The 24,670-nt window shown below is 37.0% G+C and overlaps 2 protein-coding genes across 2 annotated transcripts; one reads left to right on the top strand and one right to left on the bottom strand.

Moving 5' to 3' along the window:
- Positions 1–92: 92 nt before the first annotated feature.
- On the bottom strand, positions 93–15,877 carry akt1s1 (AKT1 substrate 1 (proline-rich)). The gene is made up of 6 exons (XM_015061222.1): positions 15,789–15,877; positions 7,540–8,205; positions 6,248–6,512; positions 5,065–5,148; positions 4,806–4,984; positions 93–2,157 (listed from the first exon to the last, which is right to left on the bottom strand). Exons 2-6 carry the CDS (start codon positions 7,930–7,932, stop codon positions 2,020–2,022), a joined length of 1,059 nt encoding a protein of 352 aa, XP_014916708.1. The 5' UTR covers positions 7,933–8,205; positions 15,789–15,877; the 3' UTR covers positions 93–2,019.
- Positions 11,420–24,670, top strand: tbc1d17 (TBC1 domain family, member 17). The gene is made up of 17 exons (XM_015061221.1): positions 11,420–11,539; positions 13,366–13,461; positions 13,540–13,617; positions 13,697–13,808; positions 14,431–14,614; positions 15,838–15,952; positions 16,030–16,197; positions 16,822–16,947; positions 17,023–17,126; positions 17,828–17,922; positions 18,004–18,120; positions 18,803–18,903; positions 19,090–19,189; positions 21,006–21,103; positions 22,255–22,371; positions 23,260–23,346; positions 24,078–24,670. The coding sequence occupies exons 1-17, from the start codon at positions 11,513–11,515 to the stop codon at positions 24,228–24,230; spliced, it is 1,878 nt and encodes a 625-aa protein (XP_014916707.1). The 5' UTR covers positions 11,420–11,512; the 3' UTR covers positions 24,231–24,670.

Genomic DNA, 24,670 nt, shown 5'->3' with positions numbered 1-24,670 from the left:
AATAAAAAAATAGGCATGTAATGAGAAGGTGCTGGTGTCCTCTGCTCACATTTACAAAAAAAGCGACAAGCTTCGTGTTAAAATCCGTTTTGTTTTTTACTCTGTTACATAAACCGATGACGGTGAGCCAGTTGGTCTCCGTATTTGGAAACAAATTAACCAAATTTTTTTCAATTTATTACAACGTACACTTCCCATTTCTTCAAAGCAGACATGTTGAATTTAGGAGTAAAACTTTAATTTGAGGTGAAATTAAAGTTTATGAGTTGCATAAGCCTGGACTTTAAGATCATTGTGAGAGAAATGTTAGAACAGACCTGATTTTTTTAACGTTTATTAGGCAGCAAACCTTAAAGCTGCACGCTTGGCTGCATTCTTCTTCTTCTTCCAGATCTTGCAAAAACATTCCAGATTGCACCCTGATTGTACCGACATTAGAAAATCGATCTAAAATTTAAGTTTCTGCAGAGTAAGAAGTAGCTCTTCCACCGTTTTTTAGATCATTTGAATCAACCAGGGTTGAAAAATACTGACAAAACCACCAAAATACTCGTTTAGTGTTCAGAAACCCATCATAGCACGTGGCTAAAGCTTAGCAGTTACCTAATGTGTTAGCACGCACATGAACGCAAAAGCAGCAACTTCTAATTTCTGAGTGAAGTTTTAGTGTTGGAGGCAAAATTCACCTGATCTTCACCATTAACTGATCCGTCTGAGGTAAATCTAAGAGACGAAGCATCACTTTGGATTATTACATGGCAAATCTGGGAGTCAGAAAGCGCTGATGTGGACAATCCTGAGTAGGGCTGGGCGGTAAATACTAAAAATAAAACATTTTGTTGCTTTTTTTCCAAAATAAGTGGATTTTATTTTACTGATTCCTTCTGAGTTGTATGATGAATTATCAGGGCCAGGCTATGAGAATTTTTGCTTAATTATGAGAATAAAATCATAATATTAGCAGAATAAAAACTCAATTTTACCAGAACGACGTTTTAAAATGACAAGAAAAAGTCGTTTTATTAAGAAAAAAGCTTTTAGGGTTAAGATGTAATGTGAGTAACTCTGTTAGTGTGATTCTTATTTCCAAATAGTCGTTTGCGTCGTTTAAAAGTCCCAATACTGATGATAATTTAAATGATGTGTTAAAAATGAATTATTTACACATCTGCTCAGCATTCCTCATTTTAATTTTGTTACTTTTTGTGTCACAATTTTCATAAAATTGCTATTTTATTCGACTCTATTCTTAAATATTATGACTATATTCTCATAATTTAAAAGAAAAAAATAAATCGAATCGTAGCCTGGGTCTAAAACACAAGATGGCGGCCTCGTGTGTGCTGACATCACTCGTAAGTATGGAAACCCAACGAACGCAATGGCGGGAAAAAAAAAAAAGAAGAAAAATTCAGATTAAATCTTCTAAAGCCAGAAATTTGATTGATAAAATCGATTTATCGTCCAGCCCTGATCCCGAAGTGATAAGAAGTCGAACACAAGCAGGACTTCGCCTCTGAAACATTTTTTATGTTTCCATGAAGATTTCCCACCTGTTGCTACTTAAACCAACACGTGTCTGCTGATTATCAAAGATCTCTGACATCACCGGTAATCTGACCAATCAGCTCCTCCTGTCTGAGCTGCTCGGTCCGGTCTGAACGTGGCGCCGCTCGGTCCGGTTCGAACTAACGCGGCGATGCTCGGTCCGGTCTGAACGTGGCGCCGCTCGGTCCGGTCCGAACTAACGCGGTGATGCTCGGTGCGGTCCGAACGCGGCGATGCTCGGTCCGGTCCGGTCTGAACGCGGCGCCGCTCGGTCCGAATGCGTGAGACGTCGTTGGGGATAAATAGTGTTGAAGATGCCATTAGTGTTCGTAACATTTCTTCACGACCCTGTAAAGCAGTTAATTTTTTTAGTGACTGAAACGATAAACAGATTCGAGCTTTGACACTGATTCACACATTCCAGGCTTTTCTTGTTCTCCTCTCCGCCATGTTTTTCCCGCTCGCCGTCTCTCAGTGTTTGAGCGAGAAGTCGCCCGTGTTGAGGCGCGGCCGCGGCAGCGCGCCAAACATCTCCGTCCCGTCGGTGGCGCCGGGGACCAGCAGGGCCTTCATGCTGGCGGCGATGTGCTCCAGGTCGGCGCAGCCCGCCTGAAACACGCGATTAATCAATTAATTCAGTAACTGATTAATCAGTAACTGGGGTCTACACTCAAAAAAAGAACAAGTTAGAGCAGCCATTAAGATTCAATTTAAAAAATGCTCAGTTGTTGCACATTCAGCAACAAAATGTAAATTTTATTAATGAAAAAAAAAAGGAATTTAATTGTTTATTTGGATTTTTATGCATCTCAGGCTAAAATAAAAAAGGCAAAATGTGCCAATTTTCTTATCGTAAAAATAAAATGATTAATTACTTAATTGGATTAATCATGTTTAATCAATTATCGAAATAATAGTCAACAAATTCAGCAATCGATTAATCATTACTGAGTATACGGACTCAAATATGTATTATATTTTGATTTTTCATCAATTAATTAATCAATTAATCATCAAAAATAATGAAACCATTAATCAGATTGATTACTGAAATAATCGTCAACTAATTTAAATTTTAAAATGTATAGAATGTTAACTTTTTTTGTTAAAAAAGGAATTATTTGCATTTATAATTTATTTCCAATATTGCAAAAAACAGGCTAACATGCAAAAATATGTAGAACTTTCCGATATTTTTAATATGATTAATGGGCTAATCTGCAAAATAATGAAACAATTAACTGATTAATCAATTGTTGAAATAATCATAAACTATTTTAGTAGTCGATTAATCATTACTGGAGCATACAGACTCAAAAAAGGTCATTTTCTGAAAGAACAACATTCTCAGAGCAGAAATCGAATCATAACTGAAGACATTTAAGTTTGTTTATTTTAACTATTGATGCTACAGATGATCAGTCATTCAGGAAATCTAAGTTGTTGCAAATGAGGCAAAAAAAATGTTTCTTATTTCAAAAAGGAACTGAATTGTCTATGTGCATTCTTATATATTCTAATATTGCATAAAAAATAAAAAATATGCAGAATGTGCTAAATTTTTTACCCAATTAATCATCAAAATAATCAAATGACTAATTAACCAGATTATGCAATTACAGAAATGATGGTAAGCTAATATAGTAACTGATTAATCGCTAAGCAGAGTATAGAGACTCAAAACAATTTAATATTCAGAGCAATTAAATTGTTTATTTGGTTTTAATGAAAATTCGGCAGAATGTGCCATCTTTTAAAAACAAACTGATAAGAAATAATCCTCAGAAGAATCAACAGAAATGAGCTTCGTGTTTCTGTTACCACATGTGGGTTGACCTTTTGAACTTTACGGTCACATGAGCAGCAGCAGTGGATGCTTGCAGCTGAATAGTGTCTTTGTCTTTAGAGGCATCGGCTTTAAAAACATTATTCTGCTACAGCTAAAGAAAACAGAAGATTTAACAGTGAGAGCCTCATTACATATCAAGGGTGTTCAAAGTGGGGCCTGTGGGCCGTTTACAGCCCATGGACTGATTTTATGCGGCCCCCCTGACAAAAATGAATTTTAATTTTTTTGGAGAATAATCGCTGCCAATGAAACAAAAGTTATGACAGAAAATACTGAGTCATAACTCTGCTCAGACTTTTGCTTTATTTCTCCTTCCTGGGGAAAAACCCGGTCGTTAAGACACATCAGAACTTGTTATGGTTGCAGTTTTCCTCTCATTTTGGAGGGATTTTAGTTTGTTTTAGAGTGTAATCGCTGTTCCAGCTGCACAACACTGAGCTCTCGCATTTATCCCTCCTCTGCAAAACTATGAAGTCGTTAGAAACATTAAAAACTTACATTTGCACCACATTTTTCCTCAGATTTTCAGTTATTTTAGAGCCTTACTGCTTCTAAACAAAAGCAACAACTTCAAAACATCGGGTCATAACGCCAGTCAGACTTCTTCTTTATTCCTCCACTGCAACGAGTCAAGTGTGATCTGCACTGCGTCCATGAAATAAATTAAAATGTGTCACTTTTCCTCAAAATTAAATTGATTTTGAGTCTAAGCTCTTCAACAGATCGACTGAAGTCTGTGTCCATCAAAATGTAAATAAAATTAAATTAGATTTATTCATAAATACCCAAGTAAAAGTAAAAAGTATTTGGTAAAAAGTCTACTGAAGTACTGAGAAACTGATCAAATGATCAATCATTAAATATTTAAAAAGTAGATCATCAGACGGACTAAAATACAAAGTTAAGAGGAAATTTTGATATTTTAAGGACCAAATTACAATAATTCTTATGACAACAATAAAATCAGGCAAAAGAAAAAAATTTCCAAATCAGAATCTTTCAATAAAAAACAAATTAAACTTTAACATAAACTGCAGGTGTGAGTCTGTGTCTGGTGAGTTTTTGGTTAAAACATGTTTGTTTTTATTCAGTCGGTAGAAAATCCAGAAATTTTACTCAAGTGAAAGTAAAAAGTACAGCGTAGTAGAAATTCTCCTAAAAGTACGTTGTTGTTTTTTTTCATAAAGTTACTTAAGTAAATGTAACTAGTTTCTGCTCTACTCTAGTTTTATCCAAGTAATAAATCAGAGACGTAACTTCATTAATTTAGCCTCGTTGTGTTTAGCAGCGTATTATTGTGATTTTATCCAGAACCTCAGAAGCTGCACAGAGCAGCTCTGGTTCATAAAAGCCTAAAGCTGAAAATGTTAAACCAGTTAAAAGTTTAAAAAGTTTTCTGGCGGCTCACCCGCTCTCCACTGTTGCTGTCTCCCGGAGCGGCTCTGCTGCTCTTGCAGCCCCACACGGGGACGGACACGGGCAGCGAGCGCGCCAGCGCCGTGGGGTGGGCGTGGCGCGACGAGAAGGCGTGCTGCCCCACGGCCAGGCCGCGCGGCGGCGGCGGCGGGGCGTCCTCGCTCAGCGAGCCTGGCGCAGACAGGACGAAGAAGCAACGCTTGAGCCAAACTCGTACGTGATGAAGAAGAGCGGGGCGATGAATCTCTTACCGTCGGTGCTTTCCTCCTCTCCGTCGGACTCAAAGAACGGCTCACAGTCACGAGAAATAGAGTCCTCGTCCATGGAGAAAACGCCTAAAAACCGATTACAAATTTTAAAAAATTAGAGAAGCAACCAACAAAAACATATTTAGGGTAAACTATATAAAAAGTATCCAATAAAATTCTGACTTTTTAATATTTCACGTTCAGTTTTTCTACCCTTTTAAAGTCGTTTTGTTAAACGGTTCTACAGACTTTCTTTCAAACTATTCCTTTATACTTTTGTTCCTTTTTCACTCACTGAAAAAGGAGTTTAGAGTTTAGAGACACAAGAGCTGCGTTTCCATTACAAATGTGTGCAAAACTTTGTCAACATCAAAGTGTAATTAGGACATTATAAGGCCTTAATTTTAGATAAGTGAATAAAACTTTTCAAATTACCCTGTTTTGCCTTTTTTCCCCCAACACACTTTATCCATGAATATGTTTGGATGGAGTTCTATGTCCTCCCAGATTCTTCAACATTAAGTTTTTCATGGCTTAACCTGCTGGTCACAATAACTAGTCACATTTAGTCAATTACATTTACTTGAAATGTAAAAACAAAAAGTATTATACTACGCAACTCTAGTTTGTACGCTGTACATTTTACTTTTACTTGAGTAACTTTATTTTGAGGTTTCTCTACTTTGAGTAAAATTTCTGTATTTTCTAGCCACTGAATGAAAAACAAACATGTTTTAACTAAAATTCACCAGACAGACACACCTGCAGCTTATCATAAAGTTTCATAAGTTTTTTATTTAAAGAAACTAATTTGGAAGAAAAACTTTTTACCTGATTTTTTTTTTTTTACACAAATTGTCATTTTCAGTTTTAAAATACCAAAATTTCCACTTAACTTTATATTTTGGTCCGTCTGATGATGTAATTTTTAAATATTAAGTTATTGATAATTTGATCAGTTACTCGGTACTAGAGGAAACTTTTTACTAAATACTTTTTCGCTCTAACCTGAGTAACATTTTCGGCTCCTCTGCTCCTGGCAGAGTGAAGGTCTGCACGCTTTAATCATAACCTCGAGTTTAATATTCAAATCTACTGAGAAAGTAACATTTTAGTTTTCTTTAATTCCTCCTGAAAGAAAGAAGATTTCCTTTCTCACAGGACTGAACTAAAACAATCTGCTCACCTGCACTTTCATTCCCGTATGGTCGTCTCTCGTCCATGTCTTCCTCCTCTTCCTCCGCCTCTTCTCCTTCCTCCTCCAGGTCCACGATGCCGGCTCTCTGTCTCCCTCGCTCCACCTCTGTGGCGCTCTGCTCCCGCTCCTGGTTGCCGTTCTGCCCGCTGCCCTGCTGGCTGGAGTCGTCCGGGCTGTAGATGGACGGGTAGCTCTGGGAGTACAGTCTGTTGTTGGGGCTGACTCCGCCCACTACGCCGTCGCCTGTGAAGCTCTGCAGAGATTCAAACATGTTTTAAACGGGAACTTTGGATAAAAATGTGGAACATCTTCCTATTTACTAGGGATGCAAGTTGTCGATTAATTACTTTTCTCTTCTATCAAGAGGGACGAGTATCTTTCCATAACACAAAGAGGCTGCATTTTATTTTCATAATATGCTGAATTAAAAATAAATCAGCTGTATTAAAAACTGACTGAATAAACAGAAAATTATTTTCTCACATTAATACACTTAGACATATTTATAAAATAAAACAGGAACCTCTTAAGTTGCTGAATAGAAAAATAAAAGAATAAAACATGAAAACCGTCTAATGGTTTTTCTACATATAAGAGTTTTTATTTCGCTCCTTTAAGCGCTTTAACTCACCAAAAGTCAATCTTGCATATTGGCGCCATGTTTTTTTCCCATCATCTTACTATTTTTCTGCGTTAACCCCCGTAACTTTGACAAATCTTTGTTGTTCATGATGAGAGAAATAAATATATTATGGAGTTTTTGAAAGAATAATTAGCTACGGAGGGGGAACAGATTACTTCAGACGGTTGAAATATTTCGTTCTCCCTCATAAATTTGGTAAATAAAGAGCAAATGTTCTCAAATTCTCAAGATACGTCGCTAATGTCGAACCGGCTAACTGTTATTGCATCAAAGTGTAACTACATCAAAAGGCTTCTGAAACCCTGGGTAGCAACAACACGCTTGTGAAACTAAAAATAAATAAGTTAATAAAAATCCGATGCGAGAGAAGTAAACTAGTGAAACATTGCATAAAGGACATTTTTCATCCCAAACCAGACTTTGTTTGGGACGTTCTGGAATATTGCCGCCATCTTTGTTTATGTACCAACATATTATCTGCTTAAAGATAACCAGCACCGCCCTCTGCTGGATGGGGGTCAAACTACAACACTAAAAGACGTCACTAGTTAATAGACTGGAACTAATTTTAAACTAATAAATCATTAACCAATGTTAATTTGTCAGTCGATTATTTACTTGAACCCCTACCACTTACCCCTCTGTATCCGGTGTCAGAGGTCAAATCAACCAGCAGCTTGCCTCCTTGCTCTCCTGCGCTTTGCCGCATGTGCTTCTGGGCCGTCAGCATGGACGTGGCGTGCAGCACGCCGATGTCGTCCACATAGCGGCGCGCCGACTCGGCTAGGAAGCCCTGACCCCACACCCTGTAGGAGAACTCACATTCCTTTGGAAAACCGGTGCCGCTTTCTCGCTTCTTCCCGACTTCACCTTCACCAGCCGTCAACCGGAACTTCTTGCAGGCCGTGAGGATGGCCAGGTCGCAGCCGGACTTTTGGCAATAGGCTTCCGCAGCGGAGAGTAGGGCCAACCAGCTCTCTTTGTGGTTGTCTGGGATCTCCGGCTCAGAGGAGTGGGTTACAGAGGCCATAATGGTGATCTTAGAGAATGGCCTGACAAAATAACTAACACTGAAAAACAACAAGGAACTTTGGATTTTAAACTAATTAGAAACGAACTGAAGTGCCAAACTGAATAAAATACTGAGTTTGGTTGCTGACTGATTTTACTTAAAGCTTCTTTGCTGGTGTTTCTGCTTGGCTGAAGGTAAAAATGTGAAATAATCAGGTATGGAGGCACACGGTGACTTAAAGATATGGTAGCTGGGAGGTGGTGAGAGCCAAGGGAGAGATGGAGATGATGCCTGGGAAAAAAAGAGAGAGAAAATATTCAGACACAAGTTTCACCCATTAATTTTGGAATTATTACGATTTATTTAAACTCTGGCTAAAATGATTAATCAGATTAGTTGTGATTAATCGATCATTTAAATAACTGGCAACAAATTTAGCAAACAATTAATCATGAACTGGAGTTTAGAGGCTTCATAAAAGGCAATTTTCTGAAAGAACAACATATTCAGGGTAGTTAAGTCAGAACTGTACAAAAAGAACCTGAATTTTGCATTTAAGATTAAATTTTAAAAAATTAAAAAAAACACTTTAGCAATGTCCAACACAAAACTCAAGAGGGATTATTCAAGCTTCATCCGGTTCAAATTGTGTGAAAAAAAATCTATTGTCTCTTTCTGTCAAATTATTAATGCCTTATTAAAAAAATAATTCAACAGATCAGCCCTTCACTGTAGTAATGCATCAAGCAGAAAGGATTTAGCTTTTCACATTTTGATGTTAGGAGGATTCTCTCTTTTAGCTGTAGATTCGTTCTTTGCTAGACAGAAGGCCAGGCTTTCGGAATAATTATCACTTTACTAATTGATTATTTTGACAATTAACTGAACACAAGCTGACACATTCTTCATTAAACTACTTAAGGATTTTTTATACAATATTAGAAATACATTAAAATATGTAAATAGGGAAATAATCAAATTCCTTCTTCAATAAGAAAATAAATGTTTTATAGCATAAAATGCAATAAAAGAGTACTTATCTAGCATATTCGAACAGGTGAAGCAAAGCAATGCCATTTGAGGAGTTTTGGCTAAAACATATTTACAGAGAGTGTTTTGATATTAAATACATAATGCACATATTTTGTACAGCTTTGCATTATTTACTGCTCTGAATATGTTTTTTCCAACATCAGGTCCGTTTTTGCATCTCCAATTAATTGATTAGTAAATTAGTTGACAATTACTTCAATAATCGATTAATCTCGATTAGTACGCGCAAATCCAAGAAGACATGGACAAATCATGTCAACAATAGTGGTGTAATATTCAGTCACATTAAAGTCATAAGCTAGTTATGTATTTGAGCCCTTATTTACTATTTTTGGGATACGAGGAGTAGAGACTCAAGTTTAAGCTTTTTGATCGTTTAAGTTGTGATGTAGAAACCATTCAGTGTTTGTTTCTCTGTTGTGCAAACTATAACTATGGATCGGAACTCAGATATGTACAGTTAAACCTGCAGACACCAGTGTGTTGCTGTAACTGCTGCAGCGTCCTCCACCTTCACTTAGCAATGCTAACTGTAGCTCCTGCTAGCAGAGCCTCCGCTCCGTATGAATCCTTCCCACGGACAACGTTAACTCCGGTAAAACTGCACGCTTTGCGCTTATCATTGCGGCTGCGACCGCTGCTGCAGCAGCTGTTGTTGTTTATCTTGTTATTCAGTCCAATGTTGTGTGCAGCCAGCCTCCTGCTGCTGTTGAATCCGCATCTCTCCTCCTTTTTCAGGCTTTAAGAGCAGACCTGACTCGGCAGTAATGAGGTGGAAAGTAGGAGGAACACATCCACTTGCCTGTTCAGTTTCTTTCTTTGCCGCTGTCAGGTGTTAACCGAGTTTAATGAATGTTTTTACCCCACGCTTTCTGCCCTTCTCCCACGGTTTCTCTCCCTCAGCTAGCCTCGACACCAGCGGAGGAAAGCTAGGAGCCGGTGATGCTACAATATCCGGTTATCGATTTCAAAATAAAAGCAGATCTGCTAATAATAATAACCATAATCATAATAATAGGAAAATAACAACAGCAGCAACAACAACAACAACAACAATAATAATAATAATAATAATAATAATAATAATAATAATAATAATGATAATGGACAATTTTATTTATTTTATCTAACTTTCTAATTTTATTTGGAAGTACTAATTTTTAAAAATGTTTCTTAATTATAAGAAAATAATTATCAAAATGTTTTATAAACAGTAATTTCAAGCTAAGTCTCTTAAATTATTTCCATTTAATTTAATAATGGAGTTCCAATTTCACGAGACAGACATGCCCAATTTGCAGGTTAATCTAAACAAATAAGCATATAATTGAGAAAGTAAATTTAAGTAAATTTAAATTTAAAAAGAAATGCTTCTATATTACAAGGTTTAATTGCACACAGTGATAAATTCAAATTATTTCTTTTAATTCCGACGGCTCTGGCTTACAGAAAATTAAAACTCAGAATTCAGTTTCTCTGAAAGTTAGAATATTCCATAACAGCAATGAAAAACTGGTTTTTAATACAAAAATATATGGTATAACAACAACAACAACGACAGCAACAACAACAACAACAACAACAACAACAATAATAATAATAATAATAATAATAATAATAATAATAATAATAATAAAGTATAACAAAGGACCAATACGTAATTTTTTCCTATCCAAAACGATATTAACTCAACCTATATTAAAAATAAATTGTAACTGACACATCAGAAGAACTTCCTGTCTTTTCCTGGTTTGTTTCTGACTTGACAAAGCTCTTACGTCACCTGTTTACCGACGTGACAAGTGGTTGTGAACGAGCACGTTTTCGCTATTTGCTTGTGCACGAGCAGCAACCTCTTTTCGTTAATGGTTAAAACACAGACCTGCACGCTCCAGACACATAGCAACAAATATCAAGGCAAGATCGCGGAATATATCTTAACACAATAACTGAACTAAAAATATAAAATAAATTCAAAAAATGACATAAGTGTTCCTTGATCATAAATATGCATATCAATATAAACAATAATTCAAAGTGTAATGAAACTACAAATGTATAAGATTAAATCACATAATGAGGGTGAAAGATATGAAGGAATATCATTGAAAAATTTGTTTTACCGCCAGTATCACTTACAATTGTATTTAGTTTATTTATACCTATGTTTTAATTTTATTTATTTTGTATTGAGTAGTTGCAATATAGTAAAAGAGGTAATAGATGAGCCTTAATAATAACAATTTAAAAAATAATAATAAAAGGTTTGCTGCCACCTGGTGGTCATCGTGCAGAACTTAAACAAAGTTATAATCTGACATGAAACTCTATATATTCTGTTTAAATATTAATGTACAACATTCTAAAAGTGTGTGTCTGCGTGGTTATGTATTATAATATCGTGGACTTCAACCGTAGCTATAAGTGCATTCTGATTGGCTCTCGTGTCACATGACCGCTCGGTGGGCGGGACGTTCCATGAACAGGAAGTGTGACGTCACGTTTGTTTTGGAAGAAGCGAAGCAGCGACTCAAGCGACGAGAAAATGGGGGAAAACGTGGAAGATTACAAGGTATTTATTTATTTTTTTCGTTTTTCTTTAATGTTTTATTTTAATAGTTTCTCTAACTAATTTGTCTTGCTAACATAAAGCTGCTGTTGAGGTTTAAGGTTAGCACAGCAGCTCGGTAACGTTGAAACATTAATCCAGGACAGTATCTGCTTCATCTTTGACAATGGGCTTGAAATAAAAAATGGAAACCTGTCCCGTAGATCCACCATAACGATGTGATTCATCTTGTTGATACTAAAGCGTGCTGTGTAGAAAGTTAGGTAAAAACTGGTAAAGTCTAAGCAAGTTTTTCTTGAATGTGTTGGGATTTTGATCTGACAGATGAGTCACCGTAATCATGTGACATGACCTGTCTCATTTCCATCTCTAGCTTTCTCATGTCCTAAAAGTATCTAGATTAAAGCTTTTTGGTTGGACGTTAAGATGTTGAAAGTTAAAGTTATTTAATCATGTAAAAATCTCAGGTTTCTGTCCTGTAAAGACTGAGCATGATAAAAAAAAAGTTACCCACATTCTCTGTAATTTATCCAACAAACACGAAAACAACCTCGTAAAAAATAAATGAAAATAAAAAAGGTGCAGTAATCTTAACCTTAAAACAATTAATTTGTATCACATTTCTACATATTTAACTGGTTTTTCTTGAAAAGTAGCTTATGGTGACATTTGGTGTTAATTGCCACTAAATATAAAAGATAAATGTTATCAGTTACATTTTATTCATCAGGATTCTTGTATCAGCTTTGCTTACAAAATTTCCTTGCAAACATCTTCTAAGGCTCTTCAATTTCAAATTAAAATCCTATATCAATCTGACAAAAGTAACCCCACTGTATGATGCTGCCAGTTCTTTCCATTGTGTTTTTTTTTTTTTGTTTGTTTTTTACACCTTTTTGTATTGTATCCAAAAGGACTACTACTCTTTAGTCCAGGGTGGGCAACTCCAGGTCTTGAGGGTCAGTCTCCTCCAACTTTTAGGTGTGTCTCTACTTCAACACACCTGAGTCAAATAATGAGGTCGTCAGCAGGACTATGGAGAACCTGACTGCACTTGGGAGGTGATTCAGTGATTCTGCTGTTGGATTCGAGTGTGTTGGACCAGGGAGACGTCTAAGAGTTGCAGGACACCGGCCCTCCAGGACCAGGATTGCCCACCCCTGCTGTAGTCCATGGCTGTAGCTAATAGATACAAACAAGCAATCACAAAAGTCCAGCATAAACACATTATTTAAAGTTAATTTGTCTCATGGCAGGCATTAACTCAAAGGTGACACCAAATGTGCTTTAAGATTGCATCGGTTTATTTTACTGTTTTTTTTTTATATATATTTTTTGGCTCAAATGATTTGCTATCAAAGCGTATTTATGTAGTATGATTTATAAGACAAACAAAAGCGTTTAGTGTCACTTCAAGGCAAAGAAAGTGACAGAGGAAAGCACACAGGATGTTAAAATACAGATAAGAAAGGTGTAAAATGAACACATTTTGTCAAAAGTTCAGTTATGGTGTATTAAAGATGGAAAAGGTTTTAAAATTAATGATAATTGTCAACAATAATGTGTTGGTGGGCTTTGGAAAAAGGAAGATGAAGCCATCCTGCCGTAATTATTGTCTGTGATTAGTTAATTGTTTCCCAACAGTGTCACTTGTTGGAATAATTAAGTTATTTCTCCGTTTTGGTCAAAAACACAAAGTTTGTATTAGACTTTGTTTAATACGAACCATATTAGATGGTTTAAAACCAATTTATTTCCACACTTCTGTCCAGTCAGTGTCACCGTTGGCTCACTGTAGAAGTTTAACTGAGGATTTCTTTTCTTCTCAGCTGATATTTGAGAAAGAGGGCGTGTACCTCCACACAAACGCCAAGAGGAGCGTCCAGGAAACCAGCATACCAGGATTTATTCGCATTGTGGAACGGGTAGGCAGATCTGCCAAGAGATAAACAAGGATCCAGTAAAGCGCAGGGTGAACTGATTTTATGTTTTACATTCTGCAGGCCGGACAGCCTGCTTTAGAGTGGAGCCCCCTGGAGGACGAGGGTCGCAGCGCGCCCGCAGTCCTCTACAGCAAAAAGGTCAGCTGACTGCCTGCGAAAAGCCTCAGAAATGTTTGTACTTGTTCTAATTTCCATTGATTTGTCCGTTTCTAATCAGGATGGCGAGGGAGGTGAGGAGGACACGAACTTTGACCCTGGGTATGAGCCTGACTGGGCGGTGATCAGCACCGTGAAGAAAGATCGCGAGCACGCCCCCATAAAAGACTCAGGTTTTACTTCCTGCTTCCTACAGTCATAGCTACGGATGCAAGCTATAGATGAATGAATTAATCTAAATCTGATTGGTGTTGGTGATCGAAGAATGATTAATTGATAAGCAGCTTTTTCTTAAAATCCTGGGTTTTTAAGAAGGTAAGATCCTTCAAGGTTTGCATCAAGACGCTGCATATCTTCTATAAGTCTGTTGAGAGCGCCATCTCTTCTGCCGTCATCTGTTGGGGCAGCAGCATCAGAGGCAGAGACCTAAAGAGGCTCAGCAGCCTGATAAAGACGGCTGGTTCTGGTTCTGGTTCAGTTCTGGTTCTGGTTCTGTTCTGGGGACGACTGTGGAACCTCTGGAGAAGATAATGCAAAGAAGGATTCTTCATAGGATCAAGGAAATTATGGACCACCTGACCATCCTCTTCATAGGAGTGTCTTAGGAAGGCAGAGCATCTTCAGTCAGAGGCTTCTTCAGATTCAGTGCAGTACAGACTGCTACAGAACATCTTTCCTGCCAATAGCCATCATGATTTTCAATAACTCTTTCATGAATCTAAATTAATGAGTTACAACATTTAATTTCCCTTTGGGACTAATAAAGTGTTTCTGAATTTTACTTTTATCCCACAGGTCAGTGGGCGTTCTCCCTGCCTCTGTCGGAGCTGTACTCCCTCCGGAGGGCCCGCTTCTCTTTGGGTCGGAACTTCATGGTGCTGACCAGCAGAGGAGGACACCCGCTGCCCCCTCTGCACTTCCACAGAGGCGGAACCAGGGAGCTTCTGCGGGCTCTCCACCGTTACATCGTCCTGGACCAGTGAGTGTGGCCAGCACAGTTTAAAAAATCACCGGCACCATGATTATCAGCAGCCTGCTGTCAAACACCCGGTTTGACAGCATGGAAAAAAGGAGCACATTTACACAGAATAATTTCAGAAATCTTTGAGAAAAAACGCTTCAAAATTTCTGAGTTTCGAAAGTGAAAATGTTAAACTTTTTGACTTTATCACTTTTGAATGTGACCGAACATTTTCGCTTTTTGATGCTGTGAAAATTTTCATGTTTTTTTTCTAGAAAATTTCTGAGATTAAATTCAGTGTTTCTTAAACAAAAAAAATCTAAAATTTTTTGACTTTTCAAACTAGAAAATTTTCTTTTTTGGAAAATTTCTTGGCTTCATCTCAAGATTTCTGAGTTCTTCTAGCAAATTTTTGACATTTTAGAGTCAGAAATGTCCAATTTTTCTCTAGTAATTTTCTCTGATTAATTTAATTTTTTTTTTTTTAGCAAATTTTAAACTTTTTAAACCAGAAATTTCCATCCCTTTTCTATATAATTTCTGAGATTTATCTCAAAATTTCTTAGTTTTTTCTAACAAATTTTTTGACTTTTTAAACTTAGAAATTTCCATTTTTTTCTCTAGAAGTTTTCTGAGATAAATATAAAAATGTCAGACTTTTTTTGGTGGAAGTTTACTTTTTCTTTTCTATCTGCAATGTCCTCGACACGCCGTCAAACCTTTTTGCTCCGCCTGTTATCACGCAGAGTTCTGGGATGTTGATTTTAGTTCCTCTTCCTCTTTCTGTTTGTTTGGAGATGTTTTGCATCGTTGTGTGTTGTCGGTTTATATCACTAATTAAATTTGACCGTAATTACACTTCTGCATGCCCAAAGGAAGAACTGTGATGTCACACTGAAGCGCTATGGTTTTTTGTCTGAAACATCTCTAAATATTGAAAGTCACTGAGTTGGTGATTATTGATAACTGTAAACATGCAGACATGACCTGGTGGTCCGGTCTGTCAGTCAAACTTTTCTCACAGGAGAGCAAAAGAGGACAGTGATTGATTTTTAGACTTTTGTTGAGGTAGATAAGATCAGCTTCACATCTAAGTATCGGCCGACCACCATCTCCCAAAGTTAAGGACTTTGGGGCTGATAAATCAGTGCACCCCCCTAATAAGAGGCAAACCAGAGAGCAGTGGTCGTACCTTCTGCCATGATGGTTTGTAATACCGAAGGTTTATGGTTCATCATCAGGTCGCCTGTTGACGGACGCCTCTTCCTCGTCTACCCACGCGACTCGTCTTCAGCTGATTTCGGTCCATCTTTCGACAAACTGCACATCCCGGATGATGGCTCTGATATCGTCACGGTACTTCCAGGATCATCTCCCAACGTCCCAAACGTTTTGTATTTTTCAGTAATGTTTTGTTTCTCCAACTCGAGCAGAGGTTCATCCACGACCCGTACGCCACTACGTTCGGGGGATTCTCCAAGGTCACCAACTTCTTCCGCGCTGCCCTCCGGCCACCAGAGGCCGCTGTGATGCGAGGCGCTCAGGATCCAGGTCTGCCGTCACAGCCCGATGACGAGCCTGGGTTCGAGCTCATCACCTGTGTAAGAAAAAGACGCAAAAGCAACATGGCTCACTGCAAAAAGACAAAATCTTACCAAGTATTTTTGGTTTAGCTTCTAGTGCAAATATCTCAGTACACTTGAAATAAGACAGAATTAACTTAGAGGTAAGTTTTCAGCAAGATACAGGAGCTTGATGTAAGTCAGTAATTCCCTAAAAATAATGAAAAAGTTCTAGTTGCACAACTATATTATTACATTTACAACATGGGGGCAAAAAAAAAACATAAGTCAAATAAACTGCCAATTTTTAAAAAAATATTTTTTTAAGGAAAATCAATTTCCTTAAAATTGATACTGACTTTATTCTCATGTTATTTTTTTAATTTTACTTTATTTTGGTAATATTATGACTTTTATTTCTCAAAATTTTCTGACTTTTTCTCAACATATTCTGACTTTATTAGCATATTATTTCTCTTTATTCTCCTATGCCATATTGTCTTATGATTTTATGCTCATAATTTTATGACTTTATTCTATTAGTATACTAAGTGTACTAAGATATTTGCAAAACAAAATACTTGGTAAATTCTGTGTTTTTGCGGTGCAGAGTCGTGAACAGGTCTGAGCTCCTGGTGTTTTTGGCTGTATGTCCCCTTGCAGGGTGTGGAGCTCGGTCCCAGGCCCAACGTTACTCGAGGACAAGCTCTGGTCCAGTGGGAGGAGTTCTTGGACTCGGAAGGCCGCGTGAAAGACCCAGAGAAAGTCAAAGACCTGGTGTTCAGAGGGGTACGACAGGACAAAGAGTAAAAAACGCTGTTCATTTGGAACATTACTGGAGCTAAATGTTCCTAAACTTTGCAGGGCGTCACTCCAAACCTCAGGAAAGAAGTGTGGAAGTTCCTCCTTGGTTTCTATCCGTGGAAGAGCACCTCAAAGGAAAGAGAGGAAATTCTTCGATTCAAAACGTCAGTGCTCTGATTAATCAATTATTCTGATGATCAATCGAATAAATAAAATGGGGACATTCTGCAGATTGTTCATTTAAGCCTTCTTATACAATATTAAAAGACGTACATAAACAATTCAATTCCTTTCTTAAATAAGAAAAAGAAAATTTTATTGCTTAAAATGCAATGACGGCATTCGTTTAGTGAAGCAAGACCAGTGGTTCTTAACCTGGGTTCGGTCGAACCCCAGGGGTTCGATGAGTCGGTCTCAGGGGTTCGGCGGAGCCTCTGCCGTGGAGGTACAGACACACTGTGTGTCTTTACCTCTGCGGGGTAAAGACATACAGGGGGTTTACCTGGGGGGTTCGGTGAATGCGCATATGAAACTGGGGGGTTCGGTACCTCAAAAAAGGTTAAGAACCACTAAGCTAGACAATATTTTATTTGCATTTTTGTTTTATTTATATTACATAAAAAAGGCTGGAGTGAAATGTATGCAAATGTGCTATTTTATTATCCGATTAATCAATTAATCATCAAGAATAATGAAACGATTCATTAATTAATCATGATTAATCTGTTATGGAAATAACTGTCAACCAATTTAGTAATAGAAAGTATTCAATCAACCTTTAAAATAATTGTTAGCTGCAGTTCCAGGTCTATGACGATGAATCGTTTCAGACTGTTGACGAAGACGTCTTTCGTCTCATCTGCAGGGACGAATACTTCCGGATGAAGGTGCAGTGGAAGTCCGTGAGTGAAGAGCAGGAGATGAGGAACTCCCTCCTCAGAGGCTACAGGAGCCTGATAGGTCGCCAAATAACAAAACATCTGTTTTGTTGTGTGAGCCCTGCAGCAGATTCCTGATGCTTTGTGCTGCTGTCCTCCACAGAGCGGGACGTCAACAGGACGGACAGGAACAACACATTCTTCTCCGGCAATGACAACCCGGGCCTGACTCTGCTCCACGACGTTCTGATGACATACTGCATGTACAACTTCGATCTTGGTGTGTTTTTATGAAGGAACGGATTGCATTTGTCTTCCTTCATTCTGACCAAAATGGAAGAAATTTTGGTGATGCAACGACTAGGCCATTTGCTGCTGTGTAATTCCTCCAGGAAGTTGTGATGTTGCAACTATTAATGCAACATTGCAACCATTTTTCTGACCAATCACTGCAACTCTGCAGAATTTTTTTCCAATCCCCTGACACTGCAAAAACATAAAATCTTACAAAGTGTTTTTTAGATAGTTTGTAGTCCAAATATCTTAGTGCTCCTGAAATAAGACAAAACTAACCTACAAGTAACATATGGCAAGATGTCAAAGCTTGTTTTAAGCCGATAATTCCTTAATATTGATCAAAAGTGTTAGTTCCACTGGGAAATTATTTCACTTGTAAAACAGGAAAAATGTTTTTGTTATAAGTGAAATAATTTGCCGGTGGAGCTTTTTTAAAACAAACTCTTATATTTTGGTGAAAAGTTACTTGTCAGTTTTGTTTTATTTCAACATACTTTACCTGCTGACAACCTTTTAGCTAACGTTGACATTGTTACTAATTTTCAGCATCGGAACGCCTGATTCGGGTCCAACTGATATGCAGACTTAGCTGGGACCCTTTTAAGTTTCTTCAGAAATGTTCTAGTTATTATTATTATTGACGGTGACATTTGTTCACGATCCAGGTTATGTCCAGGGGATGAGCGACCTCCTCTCTCCAATCCTGTTTGTCACTCAGAACGAGGTGGAGTCTTTCTGGTGCCTGACGGGCTTCATGGACCTGGTGGTCAGTTGAGAACTTTCCCTTTTCTTCTCAATTTTACCACAAAATGTTTTTAATTTGAAATATTCCTTTGGTTTTATTGACATTTTTTTCCAAGAGGCTTCCATTTGGCCTTCCATGCTGTTGTTGAGTTTGTCGTGAGTTTGGAAAGTACACTCTTGTATCTTTTTGCTCGTTGTGTTTTTGCAGCACCAGAACTTTGAGGAGTCGCAGGAGGCCATGAAGCAGCAGCTCCTTCAGCTCAGCATCCTTCTGAAGGCTCTGGACCCAGAGCTGTGCGACTTCTTGGGTTAGTTCTGCTGCCGTTCTCCCAGTCAAACTGGGCAAGTCTGGTAGCGCAATGAGCCCCAGTCAGTCCTGGGGAAAATGCAAATATTTGGGGGAAAGTTGGTCAAAAAAAAAAGGAAGAAAGGAAACAATACTATCAAACCAGTGGTCTGCAACCTTTACAACCCAAAGAACCATTTTTACCTTCAGTTGAGTTAATAAAACTTACCTGGATCCCCAAATGTTGAGCTTTGGTAACTCAAACCTAACTCAAGGTTTGGTAAATATCTAGTATAGGGAATTTATTGTCAGATTTAAAGAACAACTATTTTATTTCAACTTTTACAAAAAGAAGACAAATACATTGACTTTGTGGAGTGCTGGCATTTGTTTAGAGTTAAGTAGATAATTTAAACATAATGGAGTAAAAAAATATTACTGATACTTTTAAAGTCATTCTGTTGTGGAAATTCAATGTAATTATTCAGTGGAAAAGATAAAATCTACTTGTGTTACATATATTGGTAACTGACATTTATTGTGAATTATTTCTTTGAAGAATTTTGTTAGAAAACCCTAAAAACTGTAATTTACACCATGTTTTCTGTGATTGGTTCCATTACAGCAGGGATCACAAATCTTTTTGAAACTTAGAGCCACTCCTTGGGTACCAATTAATGCAAAAGCCTAGCAGTTGACGACACATGTATTGAATAACAAATTTGCTCAACTTACTTTTAATCATATATTATTACTGATTAATGATATTCATCTATGCAAAAACATAGGTCATGTTAATTACTCATCACAATAAATGTCAACAATGATTGAACAATTTAGGAAACGGATAAATATTAATATGTAACACTTTATATCAAGCTCTGCAAGTATTTAAGTTTGCAAACGATCAGTTTTACATTACGTGCACCATTTTTGCAAATATGATTAATAACGTAGCATACAATCAACTTTCTGATTTTTACTTAAACACTTACTGAACTCAGAAGAATGGAAAAAATAAACAGAAGACTTTCTCAAACCTGCCTTTAACTTCCGGGCTCGTATTGCGCTGCCCGGTGGGTAGTTAGCATGGTAGCTTGATGTGTGACACGTTCGAAAATATCTTTCAACATTTCGTCGCTTTGCCGTCGCCACGCAAATGAGACACGCGGAGGAAAATTTCACAGTGATTAAAAAAATTCTTCCTCGTATTAACTGTGAAAACTAGATGTTTTCTTTATTTTCTCTGCCATGTTTTCGAGAGCAAATAATCTTACCTTCAATCAGCCTGCTAGCTAGCCTCCACCAACGGTTCGTTGCCGTGGAGACCAGCTAGCGCTAGCCGGTCTCCACGGCAACCATTGGTGGAGGCCAACGGTTTTTAAAAAAATGTAGTCTAATATTCAATATTAAAAAAAATGTATAGTAAATTTTAAATTTACACCTACTCAAAGGTGATTTGAAAAAGAATAGCTAAAAATAAAAAAAAATAGATACTGTTCAGTAGTAATTTTTAGAATTGGCCCGTTGGCGACTCATGTAGTAGTTGATTTTTAGATGTTTGATTAATCATTGAAAATTAATAATAATTAGAGCATCAATTAATATAAAAGTATGGTTGAATGTAGGGCAGTATTTTATCTTTTCTTTGACAGCAGCGACATGCAGTTGCCTAAAAGAGACAGAAAAGAAGTTGTAAACATTCTGTTTTATCAATATTACAATAAATGCCCCAAATGATGGTAATAAGACTTTAAGAGCATGTCAGCTGCTGCAAATATCTATAATTTAGAGTGTTTTTTTATTATTATTTATGAAAACTTATTTTTGTCGCTCAGATTCACAGGACAGCGGCTCGCTTTGTTTCTGTTTCCGCTGGCTGCTCATCTGGTTCAAGAGGGAGTTTTCCTTTGAAGACATCCTCACATTGTGGGAGGTGAGTGTCGGATCGTAACCAAATGTTATAATTTTCTCATAGTAGCCTGATTTATTGTGTGAAGTGGGAGCAAAAGGATACAGCTTGTCGTCTTGAGACATCACGTATCCAGGATAGGAAAGAATATGGCACAACTGGGTCATTTGTAGTCCTCTGAATGACTTTGTTTGGTCCCAGACAACAGTTCAGAAATGTTGTATTCACAAACAGTTGATGCAAATGGTAACTTTAAAAAAAAAAAATTAGGGTGAGCCTTTCGCAAACAGATAAAATATATTTTGAGTAATCAAAAATTAGCTTAATTTTTCATTTAATTAAAATCTTGCATCAGCTTTTTCTTAGTTTAGATCAGGGTGTCAAAACTTTTTGTAACATGGGTCAAAGTCATCAACTCTCAAGCACTCACAAGCTAAAGAAATCTGATTTTTAAGAACTAAATTCACCAAAAATGTGAATTCTCAACAATAAACTAAGCATGAACTATTTTAATTAAACAAATAAAGTAATAAAAGCTTGAAAAATATGATCACTTTGTGTTGCATCTAAAATTTCTGTAACTAGATTGTAATTTAAAAATAGTAGTTTTGTCCTCATTTATTTAATTTGTTTTTGAATTGTGTTTGGAGGACCATACAATATCAATCAAATGGCCCCCGAATCCCACTTTGAAGTTTGAACTCCGTTGGTTTAGCTTAAAGCAATGTTGTTGTCTTTTAATGCAAAAACTTAAGACTAGACAATAAATCAATAATAATGTCTATCACGATAGACACATGATCAATATCAATAATAAAATAAGCAATAATTTCACTGAAGTCCGATCCAAAACTGCAAAGCATTCTGGGGGATGTTGGCAGAGGAATAGCTTTAGCTGACAAGAAGGTAAGCAAGGTTGGTGGAATCGACTAACTCACTCACTCTTCGGTTACCTAGCAACAACTTGAGTAGCATCTGCAGCAGCAGTTTAAGGCTTTCCCACCTTGCCTCATAACGGCTAAAAAATAAACAACTACGGATAAACTGTGAATAAAACAATTTTCAAAGAACATCAGCGTGGCACTACAAATTTTTAAAAACTGAACCTCAGAGCTGCACAGCCAATCAAAGTTAGAAGCTAAAACTGCTTCCTGTTTGCATGTTTTCTCCTCCAGGTCCTCTGGACTCGACTCCCGTGTGACAACTTCCACCTGCTGATCGCCTGCTCCATCCTGGAGTCGCAGCGAGGGGAGCTGATCGGCTCCGACCACGACTTCAATACAATCCTCAAGGTCAGCCGTCACCATCACTAATATTCAAATGATAGTTACATATTTCAGGGTAATAGTGCTGGAAATCCTGGAAAATCCTTGGATTCAATTACGTTTTTGATTTCTGCATAAAGTCCTTGGAAGTATTTGATATTCAAACTGCACAGTTTTGTAATAAAGTGCAGTCTAATAGCCTAAATTTGGAAAACGTTATTTACAGTTGAGATATTTTCATACATCTGATAAAAAGATTTTTAAAAAATATCAGTCTGAAGTTAAATCATAATAAACTTTTCTTGTTTCAGGTTGGTTAGCATCCCCAGAATTATTTATATTTGCTAAATGCAAAAACATAGCCAGAACATTTTTTATAGATTTTTTTTTTGGACTTTCTTTATATTTTGTGTTTAATCATTTAATTCGAGCAGAAAGGTCCTTTATTTTAACACAATTTGTTTGGATTGTTTATTTTGTTTAATATGATGGTGTATTTGGGCCTTTGTTGATTAAAAAAGGAGAACATTTCGAATAAAAACAATCAGAAATTTTGAAATTGATTTCACAAATTTTCAAGAGAAAAGCATGGAAATTTCTGAGCTAAAAGTTGAAAATTTGGTTGAAAAAACTCCAGAAATTTTTAGATTAGTTTCAGAAATTTTATAGAAAAAGTTTCAAATTTAGACTTTTGAAATTTAGGAATGTTCAAATTTTTTCTGGATCATTTCTGAGGTTAATCTCAAAACTTTGGATATTTTCTTGCAATTTCCAGTTTCATATATTAGTGAATTAAAACTACCTTCTTAAGTTCTTTTCTAAGGGTTTTCTCTCCAAAGTGATGCTGAAAACGTTTGAAAACTTATCTTTGAAATGCTGGTTGAATTTGACTTCTTTGTCCTGACTGGTTTGCAGCATATTAACGAGCTGACGATGAAGCTGGACCTGCAGAGCGTCTTGCTGGAGGCGGAGGTCATCTACCGGCAGCTTGTTGGCTGCAAAGTGAGTAAAGCTGCACTGGTTGTCGTCCTGTAAACAGTTAGTGCTGCATTTTTTTATCGGGACTATAACATGTGGAGTTTTATGCTAAAAAATGTAAATAAAATCCACTGCAACCAAATTAGTGAAGCCAGCTAAGAGGTAGTGTTGTCTCAGAGAGGCTGAGAATAAATACACACCACACTTTTCAGATTTCTCAAAATGTTGAGTATCAAGTCAACATTTTAACTCTTAGTTTTTTGTTTCTCATTGTAAAAGAATATTCTGGTAATATTACAACTTTATTCTCATATTAGTATGACTTTATCACCACTTTATTACAACTTTATTCTGGTAAATGGAATATTACAATGTTATTTTGAATAATAATTTGACTTTATTCTCATATTATTATGATTTTTCTTGTATTATTGCAACTTTATTCTCACATTACAAACTTATTCTGGTAATGACTATTTTGGTAATATTTTGACTTCATTCCTGTATTATTACAACTTTTTTGAATTATCATGACTATATTCTGTCAATTTTATTACTTTATTCTCGTTATATTACTACTTTATCTAAGTATTATGATTTTTTTGTTATATTATTACAACCTTCTTCTGATATTATTACTTCATTCTCATGTTTAGATTTTTTATTTGTCTGGCCCTAATACTCCAGAGCCACGCAGTATTTGATCAGTTTTATTTATGCAGCAGTTGATTTAGCGTTATAACTGTCCCCTCCAGGATCTTCCCCGTCAGGTGAAGCAGGTGTTGGGTCTCTGCGGCCCGCCCAGCCCGGCGGAGGAAAGCCCCGACTCCCAGAGCAGCGAAACCGAGCGCCTCCTGGGTCAGGCAGAGGGAGGCGCTGCTTCGTCCCACGTTCCCTCCTGCCCTTAAACCTCACCTCAGCTGCTCAAGATATTTATCCATGAAGTGAACATTAACAAATATAAAGACTGTTGTTACGTCTTTTCAGAGGCAGGGGGCGCTGTGACCATTCTACCCAAACATGCAGTGTTTTTTTTTTCTTTTTTTCTGTCCCTTGTTTCTGTTTTTCTTTTTTCCCATTTGATGCTGCTCTGTTACTCATTATTAAACTATTTCCGTTTGTTAATTTCCTTTAAGTGAAAGTTTTTGCTTTATTTTCCCCATTGTATCTGAAAAGCTCAGAAGAAGAACGGTAACTAACTGGCGGCCCCATGTTAGCGCTACATGTTGCCATTCTAGACCTATGCAAAGTTTCTTGCATGCCTTACAGTTTTCACTCTGCATAGTTTCATTTTAAAACTTTCTGTAACAAGTAATTATTGCATTATAAAATAAATGTTTAAGTCATA

Source organism: Poecilia latipinna, unplaced genomic scaffold (genome assembly GCF_001443285.1).
Source record: "Poecilia latipinna isolate Pla-1442-1.1 unplaced genomic scaffold, P_latipinna-1.0 Scaffold1790, whole genome shotgun sequence".
Classification (NCBI taxonomy): Eukaryota; Metazoa; Chordata; class Actinopteri; order Cyprinodontiformes; family Poeciliidae; genus Poecilia; species Poecilia latipinna.
Note: the sequence above shows the minus strand (reverse complement) of the source record. Positions and strands in the feature narration are given on the sequence as shown.